Source organism: Mastigoproctus giganteus, chromosome 5 (genome assembly GCF_048544385.1).
Source record: "Mastigoproctus giganteus isolate SK-2022 chromosome 5, ASM4854438v1, whole genome shotgun sequence".
Classification (NCBI taxonomy): Eukaryota; Metazoa; Arthropoda; class Arachnida; order Uropygi; family Thelyphonidae; genus Mastigoproctus; species Mastigoproctus giganteus.
In genome coordinates, this window is record NC_143579.1 from 238,314,939 (window position 1) to 238,331,552 (window position 16,614).

A 16,614-nucleotide genomic window follows, 5' to 3' on the forward strand; every position below is an offset into this window, starting at 1 on the left:
GATTCCAATTCAAAACTGTCAATTTCAATAAAGCCTTGAATGGTTTGAGCATGCTCAATGCTGATGGGATTCTTCCTCTTGCTCAGAATAATCACCTGAGAGGGCATAAATTCAAATTGAGGAAAGACAGATGTAGGATAGATGTGTGGAAATTTGCCTTTAGCCAGCGGGTAGTTGGTTGGTGGAACAGACTTCCATCCCTTGTTGTGGAAGTTGATAGCCTAAATAAATTTAAGGCTCAGCTGGACAGGTATTTCGAACGAACGGAAGGGTGAAGTGGAAGGTTTTTTTTTTTTTTTTTGGCTGATGCTGCATAAGCTTGCTTTCTTGCATCATATGCCTCTACTAATGCTAACTACAGTTCCAACTAAAGAGGTCTTTATAAATTGCTCTAAAATTGATGGGACTTGAAACCAGACCCAGTGGTGTGAACCCACTGTACAATATCATGGAGGAGGTAGTTTAGAATCCACTGTATATGATTTCCTCATTTTGAAATCTGAACATAGTTAATTATTCCAAATCATTATATACAAAATTCTCTCTATAAATGCTTTTTCTTTGTACCTTTAAAGTAAATTTAAAATATTTCATGGCATAAAAGTTAGCCTATAAAGTAAGGGCAAAGGCCTCATGCTATGAGGTAGAATGACTACTATGTAGGTTAGTGCAAATGCATCATTTTAACATAGCTACCTACCAAAGTAGTTAAATTAATTAATTAAATTGGCATTGTTTTGGTTATATCTCATATTGTGACTGCCTTCACAACGAGTTGCCATGGTATTGTACTACCTCGAATAAATAACACTTCACCAGTGGAGAAGACTATTGTTATTTATTCTCAGTGGATACCACCACCCAGACGGCAGCGTTTCATGACTTGTTTGCTTCTCTTCAGTGGGTGGGCAGGTAACCTGGTGTTGCAATAGTGACAACCCAGTTAATGAAGTATAACTTCACAATATGAGAGATGCCTGATGGTGTGTAGTGATATAGACTATAAAGTATTGAAGGGCAAAGGCCTCATGCTACGAGGTAGAATGACTAATATGTAGGTTAGTGCAAATACAAATAATTAATTAATTTAACTACTTTGGCAGATAGCTATGTTAAAATGATGCATTTGCACTAACCTACATATATAAAAGTTAGCTTATATATGTATCAAGATAAGAGTAGCAGAACACAAATAATAAAATAGCAGTTTATTTTACTACACTATCTCAAGCTATACCAAAAATCTTGTGTAACAGTGACCTTATAGCAGACTTGACTCTGACTAGGATCTAAAAATAAAAATATATGAAATGAATGTTTAATGAAAAAAAAATATATATATGTAAGTGAAGAACAAAAAAAAAATACTTAAAGGGTAAAAAATTCAATTGACAGAAAAGAAAAAAATTGTAATGTTCAAAAGCAAATATCAAGCATATAACTGTTCAAAAAATTATCAGAAGCCTAAAATCATTAATGACTATGTAAAATAGCTGTGAATTTTTAAAGAAAATATGAAAATAGTTATTATACAGAAAGACTGTAATTGTTCTTACTCTGAGGCTTTCTGCTGACCTGTGGGAGGGGATAAAATTTGAAATTTAGATATTTCAAAGAATGCAGAAGAGGCTTAAATAGTAAAACATTTTAAGACCAAATGCACCACAAGATGAAAATGATGGTGCAATGAATGCATTTTGTATACTGTTGGGTAGGTTTTATAACAATAAAAACAGCTGCTCCCTCCGCATTTAGAAATTATTGCCGATGACAAGTTTCCTGAGATGAAAGTGTGCTGCATACTGCTCGTGAAACTGTTTTAGATGATAGTGCATCAAAAGTTAAAAAGGAGTATGGATGGAGAAAAATACTGAGATCAGGTCCTATAATGGCAGAGGACCTTAGAAACGTGTCCAAACTCGAGGACACTAGTGTCTACACATTAGAAGTGGATTAGGATGAAACTGCATTGCTCCTGATATAGTAAAGGAGATATCTACAATGCTGAATGAGACTTGCCATTTCATTGGCAATTTGGACTTTTCCCGCTTTCTTTCACTACCATATAAGTAGATAACCATCTTTCAGTTATATGGTAGTAATAGTGGCAAATGATGCAAGAAAGTGAGCTTTTATAGCATCAGCCAAAAAAAAAAAAAAAACAATCTACACACTTCACCAACCCATATCCTCCAAGAATTTGTCTAGTTCTTCCTTGAATTTATTCAGATCATCTACTTTCACAACAACAGATGGAATCATGTTCCAATAATCAATCACCTACTGGCTGAAGGCAAACTTCCATACATCTATCCAGCAACCACCCTTCATCAACTTAAATTATGCCCCCTCAAGCTGGACCACAAAACTTACGATGCTTAACATGACATGAAAATTTATAAAAACTAACCCATAAGGCTTTATAAGTAACACTACAGGGAATTAATATACTGATAATCATTTTGCCTTCTAGCTTTTACTGCTTCATCCATTAATGGAATGATGTACAGTTGAACAAGTGCACAATTTTTTGGTTTAAGAGTGAGATGATCTTGTTCAAAATGCTTAAATGACATTCCAAACAGTTCTTGAAAAAGCTAGCCTTCTATATTTCTTTGCATTTCAAACATGCAGAGAACTACAACGTTCTTTATTTTGATTAGCAGAATTTTATCTTTCAGTGGTGGTCATTTCTAATTTTTTTTTTTTTTTTTTTTGGCTATGATATAAAAAAAATTGTCAAGTGAGAAAATATTTTATAACCATCTTTTATAAGAGTATATGAAGGATTTGTTGTGTATGTATGTTTGTATTTGTTTTTGCAATTAAGTTACTAATATAATTTTCACACAAACCTCTTAACATCTGTAATGCCAAATCCATTTTTTAATCAATTTCTTTTCCAAGAGTCGTGCTCTAATCACAAACTGTGGATCAGCAGGATTTGGTGATCGGAGATCCAGGTGATGTGCAGCATCAGGGATCTTTATAGCTATGAGCGAATCGGATAAAGACATCAAGATGCCTCCCGATGACCATGGATCCAGCATTCCATTGCTGTAATGAAGAAGAAGAAAGATTTAATTATTTTTGGTTTCATTCCCATTAAAAAATAAATAAAAAAAATTAATCTGAAGCCAATCCATGAAATTTTATGATTAAGCAAGGGGAATTAAGCATAAGGTTAGTTACCCTAAAACTGATAATATGTGGTTTGATTTTTGTAAGTACCTAGCATATACAGTAGTAATAACTTGCTAACTACTGTTACTAGCATAATAGTAAAACATCTAAATAGGACAGAAATGTGACAATGCACAGTAAACTTTATAATCTGGCACCTCAGAGATTGAGAAGCACCAGCTTTTAAAATATTCACAATTTTGCACTCAGCTTTGGAGAAGCAGCACTTCAACGAATATTAACCACTAACAACTGACCTTATTTATATCTGTAACAATTATGATTGCTAAAAAGTGAAGGTGAAGGTAGTGGTTCAAAATCTAAGTAACAGTTCAACTAATCAAATGTAAATAAATAACAATAAATGAAGTCAAGTAAATGTTGTCACGTACTGTGTTGTCAATTTTAAATGCTTGCCTAGTATCAGAGAGAATATTGATGAAAGTTCTTTTGAGAAAAAATACTTTTGCACTGGAGGATAAAAAAAATTAACTATTCTTCTTAAGGAATAATTATAGTGTGGCATGTGCAATCTTTTATCAGTTTACATGACATTTTTATTTTGATAATTGCATGATAATTCCCTTTTCTACATGTATTCTTTAAGAATGCTGGATTGCTTTCTTAATACTTCTGGATTGTAAAATGCACCAGAATTTAAAGAATTCCTAATTGTAGAGTGCTAGATTTTACAGAGTTTCCTGTATTTTATCCATTACACAGAAGTGTCTGTCATTTAAAGAGTATTAGGAAAGACTCAAAATCAGTAACAACAGTTAACTGCTTCTATGGACAATTTATTACATACTGGAATGGAGAAGCATGTTTGTCTGTTATGTTAGTATGGAATATAACAGTGGTATAAAAGTAAACATAACAGTTTGAAAATAAATAAACATTTCTGTTAATTTACATACTAAGTATTAATTTATACAAAGTATACAGTTTATTGAAAAATAACAGCAAACCTTTTTAATTGCTTCACACCAGCCAACATTTCTTAATCATTTACTTCTGGCAACCTGTTTTTTCAGAAAATAAAGTTTTTAATTTTTTATACCCAAGAATATTCTTTAAGAGAATATTGTTGCAATTCCTTTGGAATTGCAACCTCTGCAACTGCTCTACACAGTTTATAATATCAGTAAATTTTAACTATTGGTATTGCGTCATCATCAATTCCTTCAACCCCATTTTGTCCTTCATTAACCTCTATCATTACATATCCCTTATCTTCCATGTCATCCTCTGTTGCTGAAGTTATCGTTCTTCATTCAGCAACAATCTTGATTGTTTCCTCTAAAACTGGTCCAGGGTTTCAAATTGTTACCAACTCCAATAAGCTCAGCTTTCATAAAACGGTTTGTGACATTTCATTTTTTTTACAAGTCTTATACAGTCAGTCCTCGTATAACACGTGTTTACACTACACAAATTCGATCATACACGATTTATAAATAGGGGAACAATATCGTATATAACACGAACAGAATTCGCTTATGCATGATTCGCCTTTGTGTTTACAAGAAATGGCAGTAGAACGCGGAATCACCCCAACTGAACCCAACACGATAGGAATGAAGAGAAGATTCAGAAAATGTATTTATGTTTTTTATATCAGTGAAGGGGAAACACATTTCACCATAATAACGTAAAAACCCACACAATTCCAGCTATCGATATTATTGCAAATGTAATTAGATTGAGTTTACTACCAGTTTATAATAGATTCCACTAGCAGTAATGTAATTGGAAATTGTTTTTATTGTTTTATGGCAGTAACCCCCAGAAATGTGCTTTAGTAAAATGTGAGCTAGTGAGGTGTTAATAGTGTGTCTCTGCCTTTACAGTGTTGCTACACATGCACAGCTTTGTTTATGTGTATCAAACGCGACTCCTCATTTTGTAATTGTGCTTTATTCCTTAAAAATGAGTAAAAAGGAAGCATGCTGGTGAAGATACTACACAGATTCAGAGAGAAAAAGAAAAGCAATATCGATAAACAGAGGCGGACTGGGTAAAAAAATTTCTTATCTGGGAAAATTTGTAGTGGCCTCATACTAGCGTTTATGGCCAAAATCACACTGGCCTCCAGCCCACTGGGGTGGAGGCCAGTGTGATTTCCCCGCTAAGGCTTATGGCCAGTCCGCCTCTGTCGATAGAGAAAAAAAATATGAAATTGTGAAACGCTTTGAGTAAAATGAAAGACCATGTGATATTGCACGTGCTACAGGGCTAAATGAGGCAATGCCAAGAATTAGAAAGAATGCAGAGAAAATAAAAATAACTTTCGTAGCAGGAACAACTCAAAGTATAATTAAAATCCATTAGATCAAGACATAAAGAATTGGAAGAGATGGAACGGCTGTCACTTGTTTGGATAGAAAATCAAACAAAGAACAAGTTTGCTTATGACAAAAGCAAAAACATTAGCAATATTTTATTACGATTATTTATTGTGTTTGGTAATGTTTTGGTTACAAATGTGTGTTCAATCTTGGGTGGTCGGCACCTAACCCTATTTTTATTAAAACAGGCCTTCAGTTACGGACTACGTATCACTATATAATTTCTAGTAATGACTGACACTAAGTTTAAGTTAAAGTTTTAATAAAGTTTAAGTTAAACTTTATTAAAATAAATAGATAAATACATAAATAAAATATTAAAGCAGATATAAAAGCTTTAAAAGCAATAAAATATATATAAGTAAAAAGTAATGAAATAACATAAATAAAATATTAAAGCAGATATAAAAGCTTTAAAAGCAATAAAATATATATAAGTAAAAAGTAATGAAATAGAAGCTTTCGGGGTGAGGTGTTCCTTCATCAGCAAGTCGGTGAATGGTGCGCTGGCTTTATACAGGGTGATTCACTACCAGTGCGACAAACTTGCAGGAGGTGTAGGGGGCACAAAGACGAATCGGAATCACATAGTATTGCAGGGTCCGAAATGCCTTTGTCATGCAGTAGAGGACGTTGAACGGGAGGTCGCGTGAACAGCGATCCCGCTGGAAGTCAGCATTTGCGAAACGTTTCTGTTGAAGAAACCAAGTAGCAAAAGTCCTCCGGAGTGGATAATCCGCAGGCTCCAATGATTGGATGCGTTGCAGATGGTATGAACTCATTTGGTTTGTTGACAGTATCCTCCATACAGTGGATTGGGAAATACCCAATCGTTGGCTTATTGCTCGAGTACACGTACTCGGATTGCCTTCTGCAAGACGTAGGACATTCTCCTCATTGTCTGGCATCCACATCATTCACTCTCGATTCGGTACCTCTCGTGAAACAACCAGTCTCACATAACCTTCTGTGCACACGTGCGAAAATCGTATGAGGAGGAGCACTCCTGTGTGGGAAACGTTCCTGGTACAAGCGCAGAGTGGTGCGCCCATTACAGTCCGCAGCTCCATACGCGAGGTACATGTCGGCCAGTTCAACGTTTGAATACTCGTCCATCCTACTGCCTCAGGAACTGGTTCGCAAATGCTGACTTCCAGCGGGATCGCTGTTCACGTGACCTCCCGTTCAACGTCCTCTACTGCATGATGAAGGCATTTCGGACCCTGCAGTGCTATGTGATTCTGATTTGTCTTTGTGCCCCCTACACCTCCTGCAAGTTTGTCGCACTGGTAGTGAATCACCCTGTATATACACTAGGTAAAATAACAGAAGCTGACTGGGCATGATCGTAAATCACAACTCCAGTGCAGGTAACACAGTATTACGCGTGGGTAAGGAATACCAACGGTCATGGCACTGTAGTATGGCAGACTCCATAATGGGGTGCATGTGCATTCCCCTATTATGATTCACAGTACTGTTACAGCTGACTATGTGCAGTGCTGCAAGCCACGGACACTGGTGGTAATCATGTGAATAGTTAATGGTTTCAATGTCGCATCAGGGATCAAGGTTATGCTGCTCGACCCAATAAGGTTCAGCAACAGTGGAGTGTTCAAAATTAGCAGTGCGGAGAGCCACCTCATGTTCTAAGACACTATCTTTTAACCTCCTGGGAGTCTCACCAACATAACACATCCTACAATCCAGTCTGACAATGCATTATTTTACCCAATGTATATATATATTCATCACATCATTCGCAGACTTGCTGATGAAGGGACACCTCGCTCCAAAAGCTTCTATTTTATCGCTTTTTTACTTATATATATTTCAATGCTTTTATGTATTTTATCCCTTTTATTTTATATCTGTTTTAGTATTTTATTTATGTATATATCTATTTATTATTTATTTTAATAAAGTTTAACTTAAACCAATCTGTCGGTTATTACTAGAAAGTATATAGTAGTAGCCTTCTGATTTTGTCATAAAATTTACTGAGCCATTTGGTTATTATTTCTAGTATCATTCACATTTTATTTGCATACAATAATGCAAATTATTGAAATATATACTCTGAAAATAATGAGTGTTTATTGGACTTGCCCATGAACATTTTACTTTTTAATGTATTCCTAATATGTTCAAACAGAATGATAGCTGGCGTGGGTGGCTTGCTGCTGGGGCCCATAGTGTTTGTAACACATATTATAGTGGGGGGGGGAGAGAATTTTCACAGGCAGTCCATCCCTGGGATGAAAACATAGTCCTACTTCATCATACTTTAAAAATATATACAGCATAGATGCTAACCACTTACTGATGCCATTATGAACTTTGTCAGCGCGCGCACACAAGTGTGTGTGTGTGTATTAGAACCTAATTAGTACTTAGTACTAAGTGTGGGCTGAAGACTGAGGCGACAGAAGATGCTTCCAGGTGTAAGATTCATTGTTTTTGGCCAAGCTTCCCAATTAAATGATCAGTTTTAACCCTAATCGTTTAATCATAGGTCACAGAAGGCAAGAGAATTTTGTTCAATCTGACTGTGGTCCATGAAGTATAGTAAGAACTTCCAAATCACCACAAACTATCCACTCACAATATTTCACCCTTTCTAACAAAAATTTCAGGCTGTTATAAGTTTCCTTTAAGCATACAGAGTAGGCAACCAGAACTGAGGGTAACTTATTCCTGCTTTGTAGCAGAATACTTATTAGGCTCATTAGCATTAGTGGATGCATATGATGCAAGAAAGAAATCTTATGCAGCATCAGCCACAATAAAAAAAAAAAAAAAAAACTCCCATTTCACCCCTCCATTCGTTCCAGATGCCTGTCCAGCTCAGCCTTAAATTTATTTAGGCTATCAACTTCCACAACAGAAGATGGAAGCCTGTTCTATCAATCAACTATCTACTGGCTAAAGGCAAATTTCTGCCACCTGTTCTACAACTGTCTTTCCTCAATTTGAACCTATGCCTCCTCAAGTTCTAAATCTGAGCAAGAAGAAGAATCGCATCAGCATTCGGCTTGCTCAACCCATTCAAGGCCTTATACACCTCAACCAGATCACTTCACAGGTGCCAAACTCTCCAGGTGCTGCAATTTGCATAACTTAAACCTTTCTTGGTAAGAGCACCCCTTCATTCCCTGCACCAATCTTGTCTTCTTTGTACTCGTTCTAGCAACTCTATATCCTTCCTAAAATGAGGCCTCCAGACCTGTACACAGTACTCTACTCTAGATGTGGCCTGACCACTGCCTTGTATGGGATAATCACCTCCCTATCACTGCTAGCAAAATTCCTTATATCATTGACAAGACTCCATGACCTGCCCTGGCAGCCCATCTGCACTCATCAACGAACTTCATATTTGACTGCACAATTACCCCCAGGTCTTTTTCGCTTTCCACTTCCCTGAGTGTAGTACCACGCAGTTGTTGCATTTCTCTTGGGTTATTGCTACCCATATGCAGTACTCTGCATTTGTCAATGCTAAACTTCAGTTGCCACTTCTCAGCCCATTTGCCCAACTTATCTAGATCCAGTTTTACTTTTTAACTGTCTTTACTGTCGTTAACAACCCTGCCAACCTTTGTATCATCTGCAAACTTGGACATTAATCCTGATATACCTTCATCAATATCATTGATGAATACACAAAACAACAATAGGCCCAGCACCGAACCCTGGGGAACTCCACTAATAACATTTGTCCATGAAGAGCAATGTCCATTGATTACCACTCTCTGTCATCTCCGACTCAACTTTCCCTTTATTCATTGTAGCAACTTACCCTTAATGCTGTACCTCTCCAATTTGTACAGCAGTCTTCCATGTGCAACTGTATCAAAAGATTTCTTGAAATCCAAGTATATGACATCAAAATTATTTTTGACATTCAGTCCTTTTGTGACCACATCATAGTATCCAATCAAAGTGGTCAGACAAGATCTCCCTTTAACAAACCCATGCCATGTCTTAATGATTACTGCAGTCTTGTCTAGATGATCATGCAATGCCTCTTTAACCAGTGACTCCATTATTTTCCCCAGGACACAAGTTAAACTAACAGGTCTATAGTTACTTGTGTCACCTTTTGGTCCCCCTTTATGAATTAGTGATACATTTATACACCTCCAGTCCATGGCAATCTCCCTCGAGTTCAAGGAAGCTCTCATAATTATGGCTAAGGGTTTGCTTACTTCTTTTGCTGCCTCCTTTAATATGAGTGAATAGAACTGAAATGTGTTAAGGGCTTTAGTCTCAGGTTGCGAGAGATTTATACAATGTACAAGTTAGTGCAAATGCATCATATCAGTATGCAGCTAAAACTCTGAATTACCAAAGGAGAAGACTGTTGTTACTTATTCTCAGCGGATACCAACACCCAGACAGCACTGCTTCAGGGCTATTTGGCACTTCTTCGGTGGGTGGGTAGGTACCCTAGTGATGCAATGATGCCAAAACAGTTATGAAGTATAACTCCACAATATGAGAGATGCCTGATGGTGTATAATATAAATTAAGACTGAAATGTGTTAAGGGCTTTAGACTGAAATGTGTTTAGCCCTTAACACATTTCAGGCTTATCTCACAATTTAAGTTATATCTCACAATATGAGATATAACTTAAATGATGCTGCCTTTGCATATTTGTGCTAATTCAGAGTTTTAGTTGCGTACTAATATGATGTGTTTGCACTAACTTGTACGTTGTCTAAATCTCTCGCAGCCTGAGGCTAAAGCACTTAACACATTTCAGTCTTAATTTATATTATACACCATAAGGCATCTATCATATTGTGGAGTTATATTTCATAACTGTTTTGTCATCATTGCATCACTAGGGTACCTACCCACCCGCCAAAGAAGGTGGGTGGGTAGGTACCCTAGGTACCCCGAAATGGTGCCATCTGGGTGGTGGTATCCGCTAAGAATAAGTAACAACAGTCTTCTCCTTTGTGAAGCGTTACTTATTTGAAGTAGTGCAATATCATGGCAACTCGTGAAGGTATTCACAATATGAGATATAACTTAAATGATGCCGCCTTTGCATATTTGTGCTAATTCAGAGTTTTAGCTGCGTACTAATATGATGCATTTGCATTAACTTGTACGTTATAACTGGATAGATCCCGTCCACCCCAGGTGCCTTCCTTATGTTTAACTTCAACAATTTCTCCTCCAGTTTGCTCTCAGTTATTACAAAATCACTTAGCTCCCTGTTAGAGTTTGATAAACTTCTGGCATTCCCCTCATCGAATAATTCCTCATGTATGAAATGTAGATGCAAAATATTCAACCCATCTATGTTAAGTGGTCCAATCTGATTCATCCTTTCCTTCTAGAGTTTACACAAGTAAAAAACTCTGTGGTTTTTCTTTGCATCCTTTGCCAAAGATTTCTCGTAATCTTCCTTCGCCTGCCTAACCTCCTTTGTGACTTGATTACCAGACAAGCTTATATCTGCCATAGGCTTCTGTGTCACCTGATAATTTATACGCAACCCATACATTTTTCTTCTCTGCCACGAGCCTCATTAATTCATCTGACATTCATTTAGGCCTGAACCTTGAACAGTATTTCTTAGTTGGAATGAAAAGCCTAGTAGCCTCCAAGATTAATTCCCTGAAGGCTTCCCCATTTAGAATTCAATGTTGGTAACATCATCAGTTGATCCCACTGTACAGAATTTAAAAACTGTCTGAGACCACTATAGTCACCTTTACGAAAGAAAAGCCCTTCCCTTTAGCCTTGATGGTAGTTACATCTTTAAGTAATTCAAGTATCAGTAGGTTGTGATCACTGTCACCCAGTGATCCTTTATCTGCAAATTCTTAATGCATGAATAATCACTACTGATAATCAGATCAAGAGTATTACTCCCTCTGGTTGCCTCTCGAACATGCTGCTGTAGAAAACAGTCATCCAATAAATCCAAAAAAGCCTTGCTAGTATGTGAGTGACCAACCCACAAATTCCAGTCAATCTCTGGGAAATTAAAATCCCCCATTATAAGACACTGATTTACTGGCCCACTATTTCTCTGCACAATTGCTCATTATACACCTACTCTAATTTTTCCTTTCTGAGTTCTTATGTCACACCAAACAGACTCAACATTGCATTGTTCACCAACATCAATTGGATGCACTTCCTTAGATTTTATGTGTTTCTTAACTAACAGCATACCCCCTCCTCCCTTCCTGTCTATCCTTTCTGTACACATTGTACTCCCCAAATTCCAATTCTGCACTGCTTATATCTGTGTGACACCATGTCTCTGATACCCCAACAATATCAGCCTTTGATGTCTTGACTAGCACTTCAAGCTCATCAAATTTATTAACTATACCCCTAGCATTGGTGTACATGGAAGTATACATGCACCTGTTTCTACTCTTAGTTACCCTAACACAGCCCAAGTATTTAATTGTTCCACTATGACTCCCAACAGTCCTGGAAATCTCCATTGCCTTGCTTTCCATGTTGCTGCTCATTCTAATAGAAGCAGTGCAAGAATCACTTTCACCTCTGCCAGTGGCTACTCTTAATCTATTAATCCTTGTATCCCCCCAAGCTAGCAGTTTTCCGACCCACCTAACACTGCCTCGATAGCATCAGCAAATATTCTTGCACCCTTTCTATTTAAGTGTACCCAATCCCTGAAGAAGTAGTTTCTCCTGTCAACAAGCACAGACCCAGCTGAAAAAAATTCTACTCCTTTTGCCTTGCACAATCTCTCCAGGGCCGAATTGATCGACAAGACTCTCATCATATAATCCCTCCTATCGTGTCTGGGCAAAATTGCTGACACTTTCGCATTCAACCCTGAAGTGGAAGTGTTTTTTTTTTTTTTTTTTTTTGGCTGATGCTGCATAAGCTTGCTTTCTTGCATCAAATGCCTCTACTAATGCTAACCCTAACTCGCGACTTTTTTTCAACATTGACCTGTACTTGTTGAGTAAATCTGCAGATCTCTTACTCTTAATGTCATTTGTTCCAATGTGTACAACAATATCACCTTTTGTGCCCTTAAAAGATGATATCTGCTCTACAACGTCATCACCTTTTTCCCCTGGCAGACACACCTTGGTCCTGTTCTGCCTATCTTTCTTGCATAGTATATTCCCTGTCTCCCTGACAATAGAGTCACCAACAATAACTAGTTCCTTTGAGACCAGCACATTCTGCCTTGGAGATTGCTCTGTGTTGCCTGAATCACAGGATTCAGCTCTGCAGTTGAGCTGGGCAGCTGAGAGCTTGATGGGCCCCTCATTAATTTCTCCGAGGGCATTTACCCTACATCTGAAGCTCTCATAGACGGCCATCAGAACGCTGAGTTGGCACCTAATTTCTTGACACCCTGGGCATCTAACACACACAAAGACATCCTCCTTGGCTAGATCATGTACTGTTTTAGAAATTTCAACAAATATTTCACACTTTGCACATTTTTTGAGACTGTGATGCGTTAGAGAATCGCCCCCTTCATTTGTCCCGAGTCACAGCACTCTTGCCAGTTTGTGATCTTTGCTTCGCCACTCTAGTCTGGGTCATGATTTCCTTTTTAATTACAGTTTAATTAACAATGGAATTTAATAAGATTAATAAATATTTTTAATTGGTAATACTATAATAAGCTAACAGATTACTAATTCAGTGCTTCGTATTATGTTATCTAGTTTTACTTTATACCTTACGCTATCAGTTCGAGATATATACGTTGAAAAAAAAGTTTTCAAGTTGTCAATGAATGTTCCAGTCTGACATGCAGTGAATTGATTAAGCCATTCGGGGTTAAGTGAAAAATTATCAACAGATATTTTTTCAATTAACCTTGAGCCTAAGAGCTGTCTAAATTCTTCAGTAGATCCAAGTCTCATACCAGACCATTCCGTTCAGCTTCTGTAAACAGCTGTCTTCTTCAGCATGGATTGAATTTTGAAATTCAGCAATATTTTCAAATTCACAATGCTTTCTTGAGGAACAATCATGAATTTAAATTTTTTGCTGCAAATGTTAAAGTTCTGAGGTTTAGGTATAATTAATTGAACTTCACTGTGTGTGTGGGGGGGGGAGGGTGTGGACAGGACAAACAGCCAACAGTAGATTTGAATACTGTTGTATTATAAGACTTTACACATGCAAAAATAGCAATAGCAATGTGATGCAATGTATCTAATACAGTATGCCAAATGCAAAGGAATTTCATCTTCCATGCCTCATAACCCATACCTCACAATTTTATCACACTGAGTAAACATAACATGGACCCATAATCAGTAAGTCTTGGTCAGCAATTCTAATCAAAATGAGTACATTATGTTTTCTTGTTAAATTCCATGATTCTTTTTATCTCCAGTTTTGTAGTTAAAATTTCCACAGATATAGTAGAACTAATTAGGACAATTTACACTAATAATACAATGTTACTTAAAAAAAAAGCACATACAATATTAATTTACAATTAAAATGCACAAATTTATATTTAATACATCTATGGTACATTTTTTTTTTACCAGAAAATAAAATTCATAATATATATTTTATATAAAAAACACCTGTATGTATGTATATTATAGTACTTTCACTATAGCAAGTGTTATAATTCTGTTTTTTTAAAACTCTGCCACACAGATAAAAAATGAGACAGACCTGCTGTCCCATTTTCACAGAAAGAAAATGGGAATCCTGTCAGGTAGAGCCATGTTAAATGGGAATCCTGCCATGTATACCCATGTTATCAATAGCAAATAATCTACTCTGACTTCATTTTACCTTTATGCATTCTTAGTTGCCTTGTCTTTCTCAGATTTATTTCCTGTATTTATATATCCATAGTTGTGGTTTTTGAGTCCTTTGGCAGAGAAAGGCAGTACTGATAAAACCTGCTGCTGTTTGTGCCTTCTGATAATTTATGTGATTTATGTATACATAGTTTTTATTTGTACATGGTTTTATAATTTTAGTCCCATTTCACATTTTCATTATTTTTTTATATTATATCAAAGTTTTTATTTAACTATTTAGTTAGTGTAAAGAAGAATTTTATTATAAATGATATTCCCAACTTTCAAGGCATTTTTCATACTAATAGAATTTTGGAAAAAAAAAAATATATTAATTTCAAGCAAAAGGCAAATTCATATTTACTGAATCTAAAGTTCCAATTTTCATGAGCTGTTTTAGCATAAGAATCAATTTTTAAAAGACAAATTTTGTCTAATGCAGAAAGCAAAAACCTATGGCAAACTGATCAGATGCCACTACAATGGCACAATTTCAACAAGGCAGTGCTATGAAAAGGCAGTTTTCTTATATGCAATCCCCATTCATCACGTTTCAAAACTTCACAAATGCCACCAGGTACCCAAAACCAGATTGAATCTGGAAACATTTCTGAAAGGGTGCAGATCCTTCCACCCTAATAGAAAATCTTTGAAATACATTTAAATACTCAAACTGAACACCATTATCATTCAAAGGGGGAGGGGGTGGTGAGATATATTTAATAGTTTACTATTCATCCCTGAATGCGATCAGTAATAAACAATGAACGATGCAATAATCCAAATTAATTTAGTTTAAAGGTTTCCGTTGCCTAATAATTACCTGAAAATTATGTGACTGGCAGCAGAAATGTTTCTTCCACCATACATAAGGAAAGCCTTGTAAGGGTCTGGAGTAGCATTCCAAACCTGGTTACAGTTTTCTTTAAATTCTGTCAAATTCCACGGATGTGGCTCAAACATATCATTCACGCCATCTGAACAGATAGGCATAACCATTTCTGTGCAAGCCTAAAAATATATAGAAATAAAATTTTCTGTAAAAACTTATTTAGATAATTGTGATGTGGCTTCTACTCTACATACATTTTTTTTATACATATAAATAACTTATTGGATTTGTTAAATGATAATAAATAATTTCAACTTAAATTTACAAGTTACAAATTGTAGTTATTGAAAAATGGTGTATGCAATATCATCAATAATAATGAAAAAAAAAAAAGAAAAAAAAAAAGAATTTTAGAACATAGTTGAGGGGCAATCTGAATCCAAAATAAGAACTATTACTTTGTTATTCCACAAAAGAGGACTCAAGTTAATTTATGAACATATGTTCTTGGTAGAGTCAGCATTATTCCTCGAAAGATAAAGAACATCTAATTATCTTATAAGTAATAAGTAATGAAACTGTGGATTTACCTGGCTTTTGTTAAGAGGATTTACCGAAAGCCAGGTAAGCTCATCGTTTTGAAGTGCTTCACAAGAAATTCTTGCATGGAAAGTGCTGAGCATGCACCAATTCCCCCAAAGCCCAATTTTCTGGTCATTTTCTCTGCACGACAAAAATGTCCTGTTAGTCAAAAAATATGATAAGCATGGTCTTCACATTTGATCAAGATAATCTTACTGAGATGAGCTTATTTCCCAAATCTTGTTTTGAAACCAACTGACATATCCCATAAGAAATAACAAATTCACTAGAAACGCTGTGGGTAGTTAAACGTCAGTCACTCCTGATCAGATCACAAAAATAAGCAATTGAATCATTAGTTTTCGAAGCTGAAGGGCAGCCAGAGCCAAAATCATCTTCAATGGACAAGCTGCCTGTTGAATATAATTTAAGCTTTAAACTTTGCAAATCAATGAAAAGTCTTTGAATGACCTGAAGTATCTTCTTCAAAAGTTGTTTTTAATATTTTATAGGTTTCTGCTGTGCTTTACCCTAATTTGAAACCAATTTTTGATGCAAATTCACTGCTCAATAAACTCACTCATTTTAAAATGTGATGAAACACACTGTTCAAAACACGGTCTAAATACAGACTGATTGCAGATTTACGAGTTTCTATGTCTAGATGAGTCAAATATTTTGTGAAAAGTTGCTAAGCTGCCATATTTTCAAGACAAAAAGTTAGCTAGTCCCTGCATACCACATTTTCAAGATATAAAAAAAAAAAAAAAAAAAAAAAAATCAGTCAGTCATGAATGAGCTGTGGTCAGTTTTGACCACAACTATATGTGGTGTTGCATTATCAACATCAGTCATAACTTTCAGTTGA

At 36.0% G+C, this 16,614-nt stretch overlaps 1 protein-coding gene across 2 annotated transcripts in view; it reads right to left on the reverse strand.

The window, feature by feature from the left end:
- Positions 1-1,191: 1,191 nt before the first annotated feature.
- LOC150086312 (lysosomal Pro-X carboxypeptidase) overlaps positions 1,192-16,614 on the reverse strand; it is a 55,281-nt gene continuing 39,858 nt past the window's right edge. For both annotated transcript variants that reach the window (XM_090373829.1, XM_090373830.1), the window contains exons 8-10: positions 15,156-15,343; positions 2,856-3,057; positions 1,192-1,289 (exon numbers count right to left, since the gene is read on the reverse strand). In XM_090373829.1, coding sequence (XP_090229955.1) covers positions 2,859-3,057; positions 15,156-15,343 — 387 coding nt within the window. In that variant the 3' untranslated portion in view covers positions 1,192-1,289; positions 2,856-2,858. The remainder of the gene's footprint in view (positions 1,290-2,855; positions 3,058-15,155; positions 15,344-16,614) is intronic.